Source organism: Drosophila virilis, chromosome 3 (genome assembly GCF_030788295.1).
Source record: "Drosophila virilis strain 15010-1051.87 chromosome 3, Dvir_AGI_RSII-ME, whole genome shotgun sequence".
Classification (NCBI taxonomy): Eukaryota; Metazoa; Arthropoda; class Insecta; order Diptera; family Drosophilidae; genus Drosophila; species Drosophila virilis.
The window spans coordinates 5,114,995-5,133,274 of NC_091545.1; the positions used below are offsets into that span (position 1 = coordinate 5,114,995).

The 18,280-nt window shown below is 40.4% G+C and overlaps 2 protein-coding genes across 7 annotated transcripts in view; one reads left to right on the forward strand and one right to left on the reverse strand.

Annotated features, from left to right (window-relative positions):
• klar (klarsicht) overlaps positions 1 to 16,589 on the reverse strand; it is a 171,637-nt gene extending 155,048 nt beyond the window's left edge. For all 5 annotated transcript variants that reach the window (XM_032434628.2, XM_070207952.1, XM_070207951.1 and 2 more), the window contains exon 1: positions 15,791 to 16,589. The gene's annotated coding sequence lies outside the window, so the exon portion shown is untranslated. The remainder of the gene's footprint in view (positions 1 to 15,790) is intronic.
• On the forward strand, positions 15,259 to 18,168 carry BORCS6 (BLOC-1 related complex subunit 6). Of its 2 annotated transcripts, XM_070207963.1 has the most exons (4): positions 15,259 to 15,351; positions 17,039 to 17,412; positions 17,472 to 17,907; positions 17,974 to 18,168. In XM_070207963.1, the coding sequence occupies exons 2-4, from the start codon at positions 17,268 to 17,270 to the stop codon at positions 18,017 to 18,019; spliced, it is 627 nt and encodes a 208-aa protein (XP_070064064.1). In that variant the 5' UTR covers positions 15,259 to 15,351; positions 17,039 to 17,267; the 3' UTR covers positions 18,020 to 18,168. The 2 variants fall into 2 exon arrangements, with proteins under 2 accessions (XP_070064064.1, XP_002046476.1); XM_002046440.4 differs by lacking the exon at positions 15,259 to 15,351 and having other exon boundaries at positions 16,925 to 17,412.
• Positions 18,169 to 18,280: the final 112 nt, after the last annotated feature.

The following is an 18,280-nucleotide window of genomic DNA, read 5'->3' on the forward strand; positions in this document are numbered from 1 at the left end:
TGACTAACGTAAAGATCGCTGTTAAGACGGGTTTCTCTGTCAGACTGTCGTCTTGTCAGTGGTGCGCGGTGGTGCACGTTGGTGCGCGGTGGTTGTGTGGCTTGGCCTGAGCCTTGCGGTTCGATGGCTCCAATTGTATGCGGGTTATTTGTGTGTTCGATTTGATGGCTTAAATGCTAAATTGGCTTACGGCTTGGCAAACGCTTGGCAGCGACATTCATTTTCAGTTTGTCTCATAGTTAAGAACATGAAAACTCATTAAAACATGCTGCAGATAAGCAAAGGCAACAACACCAACAACAACAGCAACAGCAGCAAGTAACAACAAGAAATGGGCAATAAGACCTGGCTATAATTCAGTTGCCAGCACTCACAAACACACTCGAAACGTGACACAGTCAACAATTTATTGACACTTTTAGACACTTGGCCAATGCGTATACCCTGTGCTAAATGCTGCCATTATGGGGTATATTCAATTCAAGTACTCCATTTCATTCTAATAATGCAGCTCAGTTAAGCTGGTCAAACAGTCCCTGACATAGTTTGAGAGTGCCTAGAGACATTATATTTCATATCTGCAGGTTCGACAGTCATTGTCATAGTGCCACAGTTTTAGAGGCACAATCTAGAAGCATGCTTTTCCATTTCGTACACTTCGAAAGCCACAGACTCAGATCTACAGTTTTAGAGGCATAACTTGGAAGCTCTATATACCATAGCGTACAGTTAGAAAGCCACTGATCTAGTTCCGCAGTTTTAAAGTGACTTAAGCTCTAGAAGCTTTATTTTCTATACTTTACAGTTTAAAAGTTACTGATATAATTTCGCAGTTTTAGAGTGACTTATTCTATAATCTAGATATAATAAATCGTATCTCTTACAGTTCATATGTCTCTATATAATTCATTTTATTACACTTCTTACAGTTTTGGAGTCATTTCATAAGTGTTACAGTCTTAGAGTCATCAACGCAATAAATAGTAAGGTTTTTTTTTTTTAAATTTTTTTTAGTTGTTTCTATTTTGGTTAACAGAGTATAGACTCATCGGTTCATTTCCGGCTGCAACATTTAATTTAATTGAACGTTGTCTTTAACACATTATTTATACACTCAACCTAAAGTAAATAATAGAGACTGCGTTAGATAACAGCTGTCAATATGGCCAACAATTGACTTTAAATACTTGGTATATCAACAACAATTGTGCCCAGCTATACACTTCTCATATTTATTGACGACATAAAGAATAATCAGAGTTAGGCGTAGAAATCTGCGCTGTGATATTATCTTATCGACAAATCGATGGAAGTTGCATTCAATGAGCAAGAGTAAGAACATAAGCTATATATAGAAATGATGTATTATTATTTTTAGAGCTTTGGAATACCCTATACTATGCATTCAATGGGTACGCATGTTTCCATATGCGTCTTTTCTTTCAATTCGTTGTCAATTATTTATTTCTGTTGTTGTTGTTCTTTGTGGCAAGCAGGCGACACGTTTTTAAAAGACGGCTGATGGATTGATGTGGCTTCACGTGGCTGCTATGAACCACAGAAAGACACACACACACACTACACACACACTTGCCAGACTTTATGAGTTCATGTGTGTGGTGCATACAAGCTGGCAAATGTTCTGCAAAGTGAGTCACCACCAATGTTGTTGTCAGTAATCATTGCCGCACCCGCAACCCCCCTTTACCAAAACCGCCCCCTCCCTCTCCTCCTCCCGTGCTGCACAAACCAAACCCCTCGACCAATACGCGCTCAATGGCCGAATGAGCACAAAATTGGAACCGCATGCAGCACGCAGAAAAACTGAAATCGAAAAACACAGACAGACGAACAAAAACAAAAAAACAAGTGTGCTTGATTCATAGATACCCTATTAACTCCATATAACTCGGGAGAGCCTGAAGTTATTAAATAAGTGAAATATCCCAAAAATTTGTATGCTTTTCGAGAACTCATATACCAAGTTTGGTATTGGTAGCTTTTATAGTCCTCGAGATATAGGAAAAAAAATATGAATAAATAAGAAATTACGGAAAAATTTATAGTGAAGAAGGAAAGATACACTCTAGCTTGAAATCTTTCTGATACATGTTCATTCTACACAGATTTTACAAAGAATAGGTCAACTGTACAGATTTTGTACCTTTACACCTCATCTTCCCACATTTCAAGTGTTTACAGGGTATACGAAACGCGCCCTATGCTGCTGCTGCTGCAGAGCATAAGTGGAAGTAGCAACTGCAAAACTGAGACTGTCAGAAGCTACGTCCCTGAAATAATATCGATTTCGCTGTTGGACTTTGGTGTCTGCCTTCTGTTGACTTTACTCTTCTTCTTTTTCTTGTGCTGCTGCTGCTGCTGTCGATGTTGCTTGTTTTGTTTGTGCTTGTTCCGATTGCCGCTTTGCCACTAAGAAGGCATTCACCTCATTTCCTGGACACACGGTCGCCTCAGGCGTTGAAGTGAACAAGCAGCTGCAGCTGCCCAGTCTACACACCCGTGTCCCAGTCCCTGCCCCACCCAAACTGCATGGCCTGATAGCCATGGGCGTTGTCAGAGCGAGATGCGCGTGGAGAAGAGAGCGAAAGAGGGGCAGAGGGGAGACATTTGCGGGCACAGATCATTGCATAATCAAGCGTCATTGTGTGGAGCTGCAATGCCTATCTTAATATCGATCTGACTGATGACTGATGATGCTAGGATGGATTTTACTTTCCTTCTCAGCTCGGCGGCAGCGCATTCATTTATAAGCGAATCTTTTCAATTGATCTGACGACCGAGTGCTGGAGAGTGATCTCATTACATACAATTCCAGATAAATGAAAGTTCCTTAATGGCATCGAAAGGAATAATAATCATTTATACGCGAAAGGAATATCGTTAAACATTATCTCAAAGTAAGCAGCACAGATTTATTTAACTTTATTCCAATTTCGAATAGCTAACATATCAACTTATCTTGAAGATTGCTGGCAATAATTTTATGAGTTATTTGTGAGTAGGCAATAGTTAAAAAGCGGACTTTAATGTTCATTTCACATAATGAATTTGAATAAAGATCGTTAAACAACACTCAAACACTAAGCATACAAATCATTGGCTTGACTAGAACTCGTTGATTAACACTTAATTTCACGTATAAAAGTATCAACTTTAATAAGAGATCGTTGATCAACACTGCAAACTTAAGCAAAAATAAGATGACAACGTAGCTGCTCACATTTCTTCAATCAAATCATATCAAAGTGTTTATTGCATATGGAGATCGTTGATCAACACTAATCTTCAATCGGATTAGAATTCATTTGCATGGTCAGATGAAAATGTTTGTTTCAACTGGAGATCGTTGACCAACACTTAACTTTAACATTGGCGTTATACAAAACTGTCAGCATATCTAACAGTAATAATTGCTTCCTTTGTACAAACTAAGCCCGCTTTTCGTGTGAGAACGACTTTAAGCTATGCCAGATCTGCGATTATCAACATTTCTGCTCTTCACTTCTAACCGCCTTTTACTTTTTTTTTTTCTCACATGCCTTTCTCAAGCTCACAACTCTTGTGATCGCATTCTCTGATATCTTTCTAATCATCTTGTCTAGCGGCCGCCTGAAGGCTCCCAAATGCCATCACAATTATGTGTGTGAGTGTGCGCACTCTCTGTTGATCTTCTGGCAGGATAATCATTATCAGTTAGCACATAATAACTGGCAAAGTGCCACAACCTGAAGAGTCATCCCCGAGGCATGCCGGTGATTAGCGGCATCATAAATTGTGGACTTTATCTGTGCAGCATGATCGGCAACGTTCAGCGTATTTTTTTTCTAGCGACAACAACAACAAAAAGATTGTTGCGTAACGGTTCTTTAAAGCCACCCAACTGGACAGTTTCGCAGTTTCGCCAGCTTTCCCAGCTCAGGCCATAAATGGCCAGCGCTAATTGCTTTGCTGTCGTCCGCGCTCATAGAGTTGTTACTGTAGTTTTTTTTTTGTTTTCGTAAACTAAAAAAAAAAAAAACAATATTTTTTTGCTGCACTTGGCCACATTATTGTTAGGCCAAATTGTGCGCCTTTAGCAAATGCAAATATCAACTGGCAAAGCGCCCCGCAATATGCGATAATTCCAGTCTTTGACCGCGCTGGGGATGGGCAATGTTCGATTTATCGATTGCTCGATTATACGATTACGCGATTGCCCGATCGTTGAATGCAAACTGGGCTGGCCCTGCGCCTGCGGGCAGCATTTTTGCTGTATTTTTTATGTCTTTTGAAAGTGCGATTGCATAAGTAGGACAACGAGGCGTTCCTGCTGATTGGCAACCTGCCTCGAATTTGGGTTACACTTTCTCAGGGCCAGGCCAATCGAAGTGCCCAGGCATCCGTTTCCAATAATTTATGTTAAGAACTTTTGATTTTAGGCACAGAAACAACAACAACAGCAACAACAACAAGTTTCGACCCATTTAACACGCTTCGTTCGCTTCTCACGAGTGGGCGAAATACTCAATTTAAATGTCAGAAAATGTCACACTGATCGAAGTTAGCGGCTGGTTTTATGTCTCTATTCCCCCTGGTAAATAACCACCCCACCTACCCCGCGCCGGCCCACAAATTCACTTGATTTAGAGCTGGCCAAAACTTTGGTGAACAAATGTGTCGGGCTGTTTTATTTTTCTTGGGCAGCCGCTAAAAGCAACACGTTCAAAAAATGCAATTAAATTCTTTAGAATTGAGAGGCGTGTTTTTTTTGTGGGTGTGGCTTTAGTTGGGTTATTGAGACATTAAGGTCTGGGTAAATTGAAATTTGAAAATAAAATTTTGCTGTGTAATTGCAATTTGAAGTGCAAATTGGAGAATGAAGAGGTCACAAAACTCAAACGGGGTAACTGATGAGTAATAGAGAGGTACATATATGCATATATATATATATATATATAAATATATATATATACTATCAGTATACCCTAACCTTGCCTGTCGTACTTATAAAATAAATGCTTTCAAAGTTTTTTGAAAAGGAGTTTAAAAAGAATCGGACGGTAAACAAGATTCTTGAGATTTGACTCAGTTTTTGACGAGGGAAATTTTGACTACACAATATTTTCCTCAAATAACCTATACAGACAGGATATTTGAGGGATATTTTTACATGAATTTTGACCCAGAATGATGTTGCCAGATTTAGATGCCAAATTGATCTAGAGGCCAAACCACGAACTGAAAGCCAAACTTTATGAGAATCGGTTGAGTTTTGGCAGAGTTGTGTAGTTGGGAAATTTTGACCCAAGTCTATAAAGAATAGATTTATAATGGAGAGTAAAAGCTGGCAACTCTGGCAAATAGAGATGTCGCAGAGAGCGATTCCTATTCCTTACACTTTCAATTATTTCAACTTCTGCTCAAATCTACATAAAGCTGTACCCGAACCTGGGCCCGAAGCTGCCTGCATTGCCATCTTTGCATATCAGGACATCAGAAATTTATTATATAGATCCTTTCCAAATTGCCAACAATTGCGCTTAGCCCAGTTGCGACGATGATTGAAAGCCTCATTTGGACGATTTATGGGCTGTGAATGGCGGTTGAAAATTGTTTTTGTGTTGTTTGTTTCAGTTTGTTGAGCTACTTTTTTTTTGTGGTTGTTGTGCTGGTCAATCTGTTAAAAGGATAATCGCCAGCATGAAAAATGAATGCTGAACCCTCGCAGCGCAGTCTACACCTGCAGCAGACAGCCCCCTTCCCTCCCCCCACTCCGCCGCTTTACCATCACCTTTTCCCACGTTTGAGAGCGGGCGCGCGCAATTTGTGGCATGCAGCAGCTAACTTTCACATGACGGACAGGCAAATTAACAGCAACAACAACAGCCACAACAACAATTTAAAGAGCCATAAATGCCGCAACAAAATGCCCCAAAAACACCCACTAACCATATGCATATATGTGGAGCTGACCGCCAAATGAAAGTGAAGTGAAGAATTGATGGACATTTTGTGTGCGGCGCCCAGTAATGGGCTGCTCTTTGGTGGGCGTGGCACATTCACATGACAACAAAGCAGGCAAACAAATGCCTCCAGCTGCAGTAGCCGCAAATCGTTGATCACATTGGCCAGATAACTATCGAAGCGTAACGCCCTGTCGCGTCTGGAGCATAGGGTATTGATACGCCGCCTCCTTCAACTCCGCCTCCGATCGCTCGATAAGACAGGCGGGGCGCTGAGACTGAGGCTGAGGCTGAGGCTGGCCAGGATCGAGCATTCATTTGTTATCGCTTAGGATTTGCTGGCGCTGCCGCAACGACGTCGTCTGATTTGCTTAATTGCATAAATTTTTATTTGCTCGAGTCGATGGTGCATGCGATATGCAAATGTGTGCCCACGGGCAGCTGCTGCCAAAATAAACCAAAAACAAAAAACACATGGAAATAGCGAAAAGTCGCGCATTAAATCACACACACAGAAACTGTAGCAACAGCTCCTAGGCCAGACTCAGAGACCCAGACTAAAGCCCAGACGTCGTCGTCTATGACGATGCAGGCCGCGACTTTCGCTGCCTTTGAAATGCCAAAAGAAAAGAGTTACTAAAATGTAGGAGTATGAGCCGCAAAATGCATCAACGACATGTGAAATACTCTCAAATTTATTTTATTTAATATTCATTCTGGGCCACATTTCAATTCTGTTGCCTTGACTCTTATTTTTCTCATTTCCACCCATTTTCCGATCGGAATCAAGAATTTCGTAAAATAATTTAAAGCTCGCACTAATTTAAGCAGAGCTCAACATTTCGTAATGTTAAGTTTCTACTATTAATTTGTGCGCAAAAAAAAGTTTAACATTCCACTTGACTTTACTTTTTCCACGCGTTTTCCACTCGTGAAAGTGAATTTCATAAAATAGCACGAGTCCCAACCAGGACTCGGCATTTTATTTTTACATAAAAATGTTGGACATTCGACTTGAATTGTTTCCACCCATTTTTCACCCGTGAATGTGAAATTGTAAAATTCACAAAAGTGACAACTTTTCACCCATTTTCCACGCTTAAGTATGAAACTGCCTTCAACACAGTGTTCGTCATAAAGGAACCCTTTACTCTTCATATGTGCAGGGTATTAAAATATGGCATTTAAATGGCAAATATAACGAAATTGAAATTTAAGCTCAGGTCCAAAAGAAAATTCTTCTGTGTAGCCGCTGCGTGTGAATAACAACAGCAACTGCAGCTGGGCCCAAGTTTGGGCATTTCTTTTGTTCGAACAAAAATTTGACAGTCAGCTCATTTGCTGCATCCTACGACAAAAGCAAAACAAAAGCATTTCTAGTGCATGGGAATCTGGAAAATGCAAGTTGGACAAGGGTCAGTGGCAATATTAAGATTCGTCTCTTTGTTTATATTTTGTTGTTTTGCGGCCTCGCAAAGGTCATTTGCTGTTTGACTTTTACTTTTATTTCGCGAGGAAACAAAAAAAAAATCTGTCTGACACTTGAGTTATGTAAAACAAAAAAAAAAAAAAAAAAAAAAAATGGAAAGTTCATGGGTGTAGGTTTCCTTTATAAAAAATTCGTAAAAGTCTTTTTATTTTATTTATGTTAACAAGCAACGCTTGAGAGAGAAACGTGAAAGATTGAAATTTTGTATAAGTATCCGTTTAATGGGAATATTCTCATATAAATTCATGCATTATCGCTCGTTTTTATGGCTTTTCCAACACTTAACCCAAACTTACAATAATTAGTTGGGCCACAGCAAAGAATTCCTCTTAGAAATGTTTCACTCTTTTATTTCATCATAATCCACAAGTCATTGCCGGCGACGCCCAGCGCCCAAAATTCCAATCCATCTTCCGTTCTGCATTCCATTCCAAAAAATGCGCCGTAAATCAAAAAAAAATATATATATATATAACTCTTGACTTTACGAAACTTGTGGCCCCCACAAATGAACTTCATGCTCAACATTATCGCTGCAATTTCTTGAACTATTTTTAAGAAATGAAAAAAAAAAAAACACTCCCCAACAAGAAAAACAAGAAATGCGTCAACTTTATAAAGAGAATATAACTAAAATTGAGGGGGGGAGTAGAAGCCGCAGTCGGCCTTATCGCTGTGGAAAGTGGAGCGAGAGGAGACGAGGGCAATCGGCAATTAAAAGAGCCGCGCGCGGATAAAGATGAGGCCAAAGCAACAAAATGATGACGATTATGAGGCGCAGCAGGCAAAACAGAAGAAGAAGAAGAAGAAGGAGAAGATGATTCTAGATTTCTGGAGCTCCCCTCTTGTAATAAAAATGACTTCCCCAACCCCGGCGCTGTTTGTTTGTTGCTGTGGCCCGTGATGGAAGGGCTTTTGGTTTATTTTTAGCACGCGCTGCATTTTTGCTTTGAAATGTATCTACAAGATACAGATACAGCTATAGCTGCAGCAGCTAGCCAAATGCCTGGCCCAGGCGCAGGCCCAGCCCCAGCAATGTTGACAGCGTGCCTAATTCAAGAAAATGAAGACACGCACACACTCACACACAGTCGCACACACGCGCACACACACAGCTAGACATTCCCGGCTACACAAAAATAGTTGCACATTCTAAAGATAATCATTGAAAAAATGCAAGTGTCGCCCGTTGGCTTGGCTCTATTCCAGGCATTGAAATGAATGTTTGGATATGGTATGCCAGACAAACACACAGATTCAAATGTATCTGCCAGATACACAGATACAAATGTATCCGCCAGATACGCAGATACAAATGTACACACACTAACTGACGTCAAATGCCATTTGCTTTTTATTAATGACAGCGTTTAATGCTTCAAATTCTTCTCGTTGGCAAGGTTTTTATTTCGTAGTTGCTTTCGTGTTGCGAAACCTTACAAACTGCAAACATTTCACAACACTAATTGCAACTATTTTTAAGCAACATTTGACAAACATTTCTTTTTACAAATAAACCGCAAACCAGCCGCGTGTCCCAAATAGTTGTCGCTGCATTTGACAATGGATATATGCTTGGGGATTATTTAAATGCCTGACCCCAATGCCAGTGTTGGAAAATGTGCGTGTTGGGCATTGAAAATGTAAGTGTGTATGTGTGGGAATGAAAATAATTGAATTTGTGCAGAATTTGTTTGCGATAAAATAAGATACGGTAAAGTATAATAATTAAGTACTTCTATGCTAACATTTTGGGAGACATTTTTCACCGAAGAATCCACCGGAAGAGGTAAATATTGAGTGAAAATGTCAAAGCGATTTGTACTGCAATTTGATTCAACAATTGTTTACAAAATTAAAACGTGAATTTTCAAAATATATAAAACAATTTAAATAAACCACGCCGCAATTAATTATTCAACCCATTAGGCCCAAAACTCAGCTAATGAACATTATCTCATTTGCAAAATATACAAATTCTAAAGCCGCCTATTTAAAGCATTAACAAAAATAAAACATAGACAATTTAATGTGCTGACCGCGCCCCGCGCGACCAAAGAATGCGTTGCCAACTTTTATTGTCAATTTATTATGCGAAACTATTTGAGCAACAACAACAACAAACCAAAACGGAGTGAAAAAGAGACAGAGCAATATATTGTTAACCGGTTTGAAATTAATTTGATTTTTATACACATTTCAAGGTTAATTTCGTATGCACAAAAGCCGAACAACAGACATTGTCAGCGGCATTGTAAATAGGGTCGCGGAGTTCGGCTCGACTTTGGCCAGCCGAGATGAGCATTAGGAAGCGCTCTGTTAATTAATGCCAGCTGCCGATTCCAGTTTGCCGGACGGCATACATTTTGCTATCTGCGTTTAGGATCGTTTTTGCAGCTATGCAACAAAATTTGACACAATTTGTAGGCGTGCGCCTGTGTTACGCCTACCTACAACTTCCATTCCCCGCCCGACCAATAAACTTCAACACGCAACCGGAGAAATTTACAAGTGCCGCCCGAAAGTCACAAGTGCAATCGCACAGAAAAGTGAGTTTGTGCAAGGTGAAAATCGAATGCGCTCTCAGTAATTTTTCGCCTAACTCAAAATGCGCACTTTTATTTTTCACCCATTTTCCACCCAGGCAGGTGAGTTTCTCAAAAGCGCTCAAAAGTACACAATTATATATTCCTCGCATTTTCCTGCCAGAAGAGTGTATTTTTCAAAATAAAGGAAGCACGCATACAGAAGTCTTTTATGCTTAGTTTAAATACTAAGGTTTTTGCGAAAAGTTTCCACCCAGAAGTGTGGATTTGGTCTTCAATAAAATTTCACAAAAATCTCTGAAAATATATATAAATAATAATTCGCATGAAATCTAACAAAACTTTCACACTACAGCTTTCCACACATTTTCCACGATTGTGCGTGGAATTGGCCTGCATTTCTTATTAGAATTCTTCAAATTTGCTTTCTATTTCGAGTTTTTTTTATTAATGATGCAAACTGTATGAAAATATCAAGACAACTCCCACAAGAGTATTACAACAACAAAAACAACAGCGACAACAACAAAATACTTGCTATGCGTGCAGTCAAAGGAGAAATAAGAAAAGAAAACTGAAAAAGCGATACGGAAATGCAGATAAAACCTTTGGAAAATTAATGAGCTGCAAACAATGCGGACATTGTTAAGGCACAGAAGAGCTGAGAGATACAGAGACTCGCGAGGGTTCAATATTTTGACACTAAAATGCCAAGGAGCAGCAACAACAACAACAATAACAACAACAACAACAACAGCAATAAACATTTGCAATAACTGCAGGAAAAATCCCTCAAGTCAAATAGTCAACTATGTGTTGGAAAATTATCTAAGAAAAAGAAAAAAAGTAAAAGTTGAGCCCACATAAATTTATTTGGTAAATGAAGTTAATAATAATGATTATTAATTATGATGATGATAATGATAATAATGATGATGATGATGATGTTAATGATAATGATGATTAGGATGTACAACAATAATGATATCGCATACATCAATCAAATGGCAAAAACGAAACGCACATTAAAAGCAATCAAAACAAAACGGAAAATGTGTGAAAATTTCAAAGCCAAACAGAGAGAGAGAGAGAGAGAGCGGGAGAGCGGGAAGGGAGGGGGGCGATGGAAACTGGGCAACAATTTTCAACAAAAGGTGGGTCAAATATTGCGCCACAAAACAATGCAACAATATCGATAGGCTGCCACACAGCTAAACGGTTCGCTTTTCATTTTACACCTTCCACGAAAACAACTCGAATCCCCCTACCTGCCCTCCCCCCACTTCACCCCTCCACCGCCTACCAGCCCCTTTAGCCCTAACAGCACTTGGTTGTAAACAAATCAAAAGGAGGTCAACTATATTGGCACACAGATCGGGACTCAAGCAGCAGCAGCAACAACATAGATTGCAGCAAGTGAACAGAGCACGACTAGCAGATACCCTGGACTAAAGCCAAGCTGTCTTCCAGCTCCCTAGAAGCTAAGGGCCATACACATACACACAGACACTCACGCTGTGGCTGAGCTTCTTCTTCCCCAGCCCCTGACTATGAAAAACCCATTCTTGATTAACTTCGGACATTACAGTCCGATCTTCATGAAATTTGCAGGGCTTGAATATGGCATACAAAAGTGAGATAATACCAAAGACCAAGACAATAGCTGCACGAATTAATTATTCTCTTAGTTTTGAAAGAGAATCTTAACTATTTCCACAAAGTGGAAACTGAAAGTGGGAGAAGAGATTTACACATAATGATCAGCTCATGCTGGTACAATTAAATTTCAATTTTCCAAGATCTTCGGGTTCACATAGAAGGATACAGTCGAATGGACTTCGCTTGTCGTTTCGATCAAGTATATAGAAAAATGCTCTTAGGTCTAAGAAACCTCACTTAGCCGGTTGCATACCTTGGCACAAAACCAATATACCCCTTTTTTAAACAATTAACAAAGGGTATTTTGTTGTAGCAGGCACAGTTTATAGATCTTGGCTGTTGTTGTTGTTTTTGCGATTGTTATTGTAAGTGCCAAAGATATTGCTGTCGGCGGGGCTGCCAACTCTTGTCGATAATTGCAAAATTCTTAAGTGTGCTTCCATTTGCCAAACGAGTACGTAGACAGGGTAGAGCAAGGGGGCGGGGGAGAGGGGGGAGCACAACACCAACTCTACTCTACAATTTCCTCAAATTGATGTTTCATTTGATGCATTCAATGTAAACAAAAAGTGTTTTGCGCAATTGAACAAAAAATCAAAATACAAAATGGAATGAGCAGACATTTGGGGCGGGGCGGGGCGGGTTTTGGGGGGTGTTGGGTAGAACCTGGTGCTGTTTTATGTACATTGCGGAATTGATTACTGGATTTATACAGTTAGTGGAATGCCAGGCATTACAAGAATTTCCAAAGAATCTTCGATATGATGAGTCATGCTTGGCTGCAATCGAAGGAACGTTTCAAACAATACGAAGCGGAAATATAAATATTTGCGAATATGTGTGGAAAACAGGCAAAGCGTGAAAATAAACTCGTGAATATCGAACAAGAAATTTTATCGTGCAATTAGTTGAGTCTGAGTAGGTACAGAAACTGGAAATGAACTTCTTAAGAAGTTAATATACAAAATAGATTATTAAAATATTATAAATAAATATATAAAATATTTATCAGACATCATAAATATATATAAAATACTATAAATATAAATAAATATATAAAATATCTATAATTGTAAAAATATTTAGAAATACATAAAAATATAATCATAAAATTGTAAAAATATTAAAAATTAATTAATAAACTTTTTTTAAAGATTTATAATTACATTTTCATACATTTTTAATTACATTTATATTTTTTTTAGATATATTAATAATTGTATTTTTTTAAATATATTATTAATTAATTTTTTTTTTTATACATCTTTTTAAATATGCATAAATATCTAAAAATAACACAAGTTTCCAGTTCTGTTTATCACACTTCTTAAACTTTCCATCCACATTAATAAAACATTCTTTTTATGAGATCAACTATTATTTAATGAGCTTTCAATTAATGTTAGCTAACTTCACTTGGAACCCATTGAATTTATTTCGACAGCTTTTTCTTCTTCTTCTCATAAACTTCTTACGGATCACATCTCTCATTTTTGGAGCCACATTTCCAGTGCTCAGCCAAAATTTACCGAGTGCTTTCGAGTCGCAACGCTTAAACATTTCGTTCTTCAAAATTCTTTCGTGTCATCTTTCCGCTATGGCAACAGATCAAAGCGATGTTGTTCATTCAAAACTCATTCTCAGCCCATTTTCCGATGCAATTAAAAAACACCATTGCGACTTCCTGTTGCCCGAAGAGAAACCCGTTTAAACCAATTCAATTGATGTTCAGTTCAGTTATGAATCTTTGGCCCAAAATGGGGCAGCAGCTGCTCTTGCTGCTGATCAGATGTTCGATTGGCTTTCACAGCAATTAGGAGAAGCAGAGGGGGGATGGGGGGGTGCAGGGGGGCTAAAACAGGTGTCTCCCACGCCCAAAAGTTAAAAGGCCGCCGAAGCTCGTTAATATTTTAGCAATTTGGTGTAATAGCTTTTGGCCTAAACACAAATCTACAGTCGAGACCGCTAATGAGCCATTAACACGCTTATCGGACCAAGGGGGAACGGGGCAGGTGGATGGGGGGAGGAGGTAGGCAACACGAAATTGGCCACGCACATGACTTGAGCCCAAAAGGAGTCGCACGTGAGCACTTTATGCACTTTGGGGTCAGGCGCGAAAACAACAAAAACAAAAACCAAAAAAAAAAAAATAAATATGAATTTCCTCAATTAGATTTTGCAGCCACGACCCGTTTAGGCCATGGCATATAACCAAATGCAAATCGCATTAAGACGCGCTTTTAATCGGCCGCAAGGCATCGGCTCTCTCCCCCCCACCACTCTCTTGCTGTTTCAGCCAAGTTTTTGCACTTTTGTCGAAATCGCCTTAAACGCTAAACGAATCTCTTGTCTGCTGGGTCACCAGGTCAAAAGCGAGGCGCCCATTGTAAGTACCGCAAAGCGAAGAACAACAACAACAACAACAACTACAACAAAAGCAATATTAAAGCCATTGCAGCTTGTGTGGAGATCCATGATACCTCATAGTCACAAAAGGGCATTCTTTGGAAAGTGACTTTCCTGGCACTGGAAAGCCACTTCCAGTTCTCATGCTCTCGACACACAAAGTGGTCGAAGAGCGCAACACATTTGCTCAAGTGGCGCCCTCTAGCGGCTAAACGGCACACATGTAAATAATATGCGAAAAGAACATAAACAAACAAATTTGAAGTGCGAGCTGGTAAGGAAAACACTTTAATTTAGTTGTTTTTTTTTTGTTTTGTTTATAGTGGAACTCAGCAGGATCATTAATGAAGCAAAGTGTGCGTATGTGTGAGTGTGTGTGTGAAGTGATGTGGGTCAAAGCGGCGTGTAGCAATATAAGAATTTTACAGTTAATAGCCGAAATATTACAAATAAATCCAATCAAAACACTTTCCACTCGATAAATGATTCACAAGAGTCGACAAGATTCGATTTGTTGAGAATATAAGATTTTTACTCTTCCTACCATTCAAAATTGGTATACTATTCCTATTGTGAATTAAAACGTGCACAAAATTGGATTCCAATTGGAATCCGCTGCACTTGCACACACACATCGCCCTTGAGAGTTCGCCGCAATATTATGGCACATTAAATATAAACCGTTATTTACACTTTTACTATCTACTTTTTTTGCTCTTTCTTCTTCTTCTTCCTCTTGAAGTGTTGTGCACTTTTCATGAATATTTTATTACATCAACTTTAAAATCAATCGCTGCAATTGCTGTTTGCGGCCCCCGCACTCTGCCCGATATCAGTCGATTGATGGAAAGACAGATAAATAAAGCGCAGCCCACGCACAGCCACAAAAGCACACACCGCCTGCTGCCATTGCACAGTTATGCACAAATACACAGACAGCAGGCGCACTTATAAGTGCAAGTGTGTGTGTGTGTAGTGAGAGAGAGTGAGAGAGAGAGAAAGAGAGGGCAAAGCGAATAAATATTATCGCAGTCGGCGGTCGGGCAAATTCAAAGTTATTACGAAATCGCAATCGAACATAACGGTAGATAGCAAAGGCAGCAGTAAAGCACACACACACACACGAGCGTAGAGAGGCAAAGCGAAATGAAATAGAGCAAGAAAAGCAACAAAACTTCTGATTGATAAAGCGAGCAGATAGCAAAATTAAAGTTTCATAAATAAAAAATACAATCCGATTTATATATGCATATATTCACAATATGTGTGCACCATAACGCATTTGCAGGTTAGAAAAACTGAACGAAGTTTTGCCAGCTGAATGCGTCCATTTACGATTACGATTCACTGCAAGCGCAGCGCAGCAGCAGCAGAATCAGAAGCAGCAGCGACAGCAGCAGCGGCAGCGACAGCGGCTGCCCAAGCGAATGCCAAGACAATGGCGTAAAGCACAAAACAAGCGAATAAGCGTAACTGGCAAAGCAGCCAGAACAAAAGTTGGCCGCAGCAGCAAAATAGAAAAGAAAAGCCAAAGAACCAAATGCCAGACCAAAGAGTAACAGGCAAAATCCACACTCACACACACACACATGCACAAGTGAAGTTTTTTTTTTTTGCTGCATTCGCTCTCTTCCAGTGAGCGCATGGAACGTAAATTAATTTAAGGCGCTCTCGTAAAATTCTTTTCTTCCGTTTTTTTTTTTAGCAAGTGTAGTTTTTTGGCTTACCTTCGCGTTGTTGTTGTTGTTGCAGCAGCTGCCGCTTGGCGTTGAGTGGCTGAATGAAGATTTATTGCAAAACACATACACAAAAAATATACACTACACGAGATTTTTAAGAATGCGGCGACGCATGCGCAACTTGTGAATTCCAATTGGAATTTGAACCCCGGAACGGGCGCACATGTAAAGCGCAAAATCAAATGCAAAGGCAAACGCAAACGCAGGTTTGCTTCTTCTTTTCCTTTACTCGCGCACACATATGCACAGAGCGAATTTGTCGCCCTCACACACACAATTGCACACGCACTGCATTCGCCGTCGGTTTTTTTTTCTTTCTCTATGTATGTGTGTGTGTGTGTATCGATACCTGCTAGTTGCTCGGGTTGTTTTATGCTTTAATTTTAGCACATTTATCAGCTTGATGCGTTTGCAATTTACTCGCAGACATTGCAAAATATTATTTCATCTGTTTTACTTGGCGTTTGCGGCACTTTATTTCCGTGCACATGCACTTTGTCGGACTTTTAATACACGCACACACAAAATGACTCGAACACACACTTGCACATTTATGCAAACGGTGCTTTGTTATTTACCGCTGTTTCATTTACAATTTTCAAACATTAAAAATTAAACGCTGCACTCGGCTGGCGCACACTGATCAAACGTTGATACACATTTACATTTATAAAACATTTAACACTTGATTTTGCCGAAACATACGCGTCGGCGGCCATTTGTTTGAAAATATAACACAACGACGCGAAAACCGACCGCGACGCGTCCAAACCGCTCGAAGTTGTTTTTGTTTATGGTAAAAATTAGGGATGTATATATCGTATACATATCGATAAGTGCAAGATGCATGCACTTAAGCGATACTATCGATGGCGTTGGGCGATAGACAAAAGTTGAGCGCGCGTTGTTCAAGCAAAGTGTGCAATATGTAAATAATTTAATTGATTAATCTTTGTACTTGCTTTCAACAAATACAATTGTTTCATTTAATTACTTAATTTCGACAACAATGCGATAGTGAAGAATTTACTCAATTGTAAAATGAAACGCATATCGTATTTTACCAATGCGCTGGTAACATTGAACTGTAATCGTATCTACATTAAGCGATAGTCGATAGTCTTTGCAATCGTTACACTGAACTGTAACGCGCAGCATAACAAACAAAGAATTGAGCTGCTGCAGTTTTACTTAATTAAGTTGAATTTTTGATATTGTTTCGATGTCGCGTCGCAGCCAGGACATACCCATACGGCCACGCTACGGCTACGCAGACGAGGCCGGCGGCGAGGATGCCGCCAGCAGCAGCCACAAGCAGCAGCAGCGCAACAACGCCTGCGGCACGCCCGCCTCCTACTCGGAGATACCCTTTCTGGCCCAGTATGCGGGTCCAGTGCCCGAGCATGTGCTGCAGGACATAACGCCGACGGCCGGCAAAGTGCCGCCGCCTGGCAGCGAGAGCTACATGAATCTGGACTCGGGCGAGGATGACGACCATGACGACGACGACGAGGAGGAGGAGGACGAGGAGGAGCCCAGCAACAGCAACTCGAAGGACAGCTCCAACGAGCCAAGCAAGCCCACAAATCGACCCAAGTCGCTGCAATCCAGTGAGTACTATTTATTGCCATATTCCACGCTTGTTTCAAGCTCTTTGCCAAATCGGCAGCATTTCCTTACGAGCTGGAGGGCAGCGGCGACACGAGCAGCACCGGCGCCATGCATCATTTTGTGGCCCACAATCTGGAGTCGAAACTGCGCGCCACCACGGACCACAACAACTCCGAACAGACAACGCCCTCCGCGCCGATATCGCGTTTCCTGCAATCCCGCAATGTGCCCGAGGTGGATGGCAATGTGCTGAGCGACATTGAGCTGGAGGCACAGTATTTGGCCACCTCGGTGGACAATCTGATGGAGAATCTGGGCAATCTGCTGCACTCCATCAGCTCCATTACGGCGGACAATGTGGAGGTGCACAAGAATGCGGTGAAGAAGCTGACGGATGCCCTGGACGCCAACATCAAGTGCCAGTATCAGCTGCTGGCCAAAACGGAGGAGATATCCAAGTCGATGCGGCCCACCGAGAAGCTCAGTCAGCGCATGTAAGTTCGGGTCACAACTCTCTGTCACAGTCTCTAATCCATATGAACCCTTCTCTTGCCTTTAAGTCGGGAGATTAAGCGGCTGGTGGACATGCTGGACAGCACCATGTAGGAGGAAGCCAGCGGCGGTGTTGGAGGTGTGGAGCTCGCTGCTGCTTTTGGGCAGGAAATTGGCACGCCTTGTGCTTTTCTTTAGGCAAACATTCCATTTGCTACCATCTGCTAGTCATTTAATTATATGCAACAAATGTAAATCAACAATTAGGCTTAAAAATGCGTTTTGATTGTGAATTTCAAAAAGCGCGCCAAATAATGCCAATCATATGCAAGGTCTTATTTAGCACCACTTTTAAATAAGTGTGACCAGCTTGAA

Bases quoted from the DNA above. Each gene is read 5' to 3' on its own strand.
- BORCS6 (XM_002046440.4), top strand. From the start codon at position 17,025: ATGTCGCGTCGCAGCCAGGACATACCCATACGGCCACGCTACGGCTAC. The intron at 17,413-17,471 runs GTGAGTACTATT...CCAAATCGGCAG, and splicing joins ACCCAAGTCGCTGCAATCCA to CATTTCCTTACGAGCTGGAG. The intron at 17,908-17,973 runs GTAAGTTCGGGT...CTTGCCTTTAAG, and splicing joins GAGAAGCTCAGTCAGCGCAT to TCGGGAGATTAAGCGGCTGG.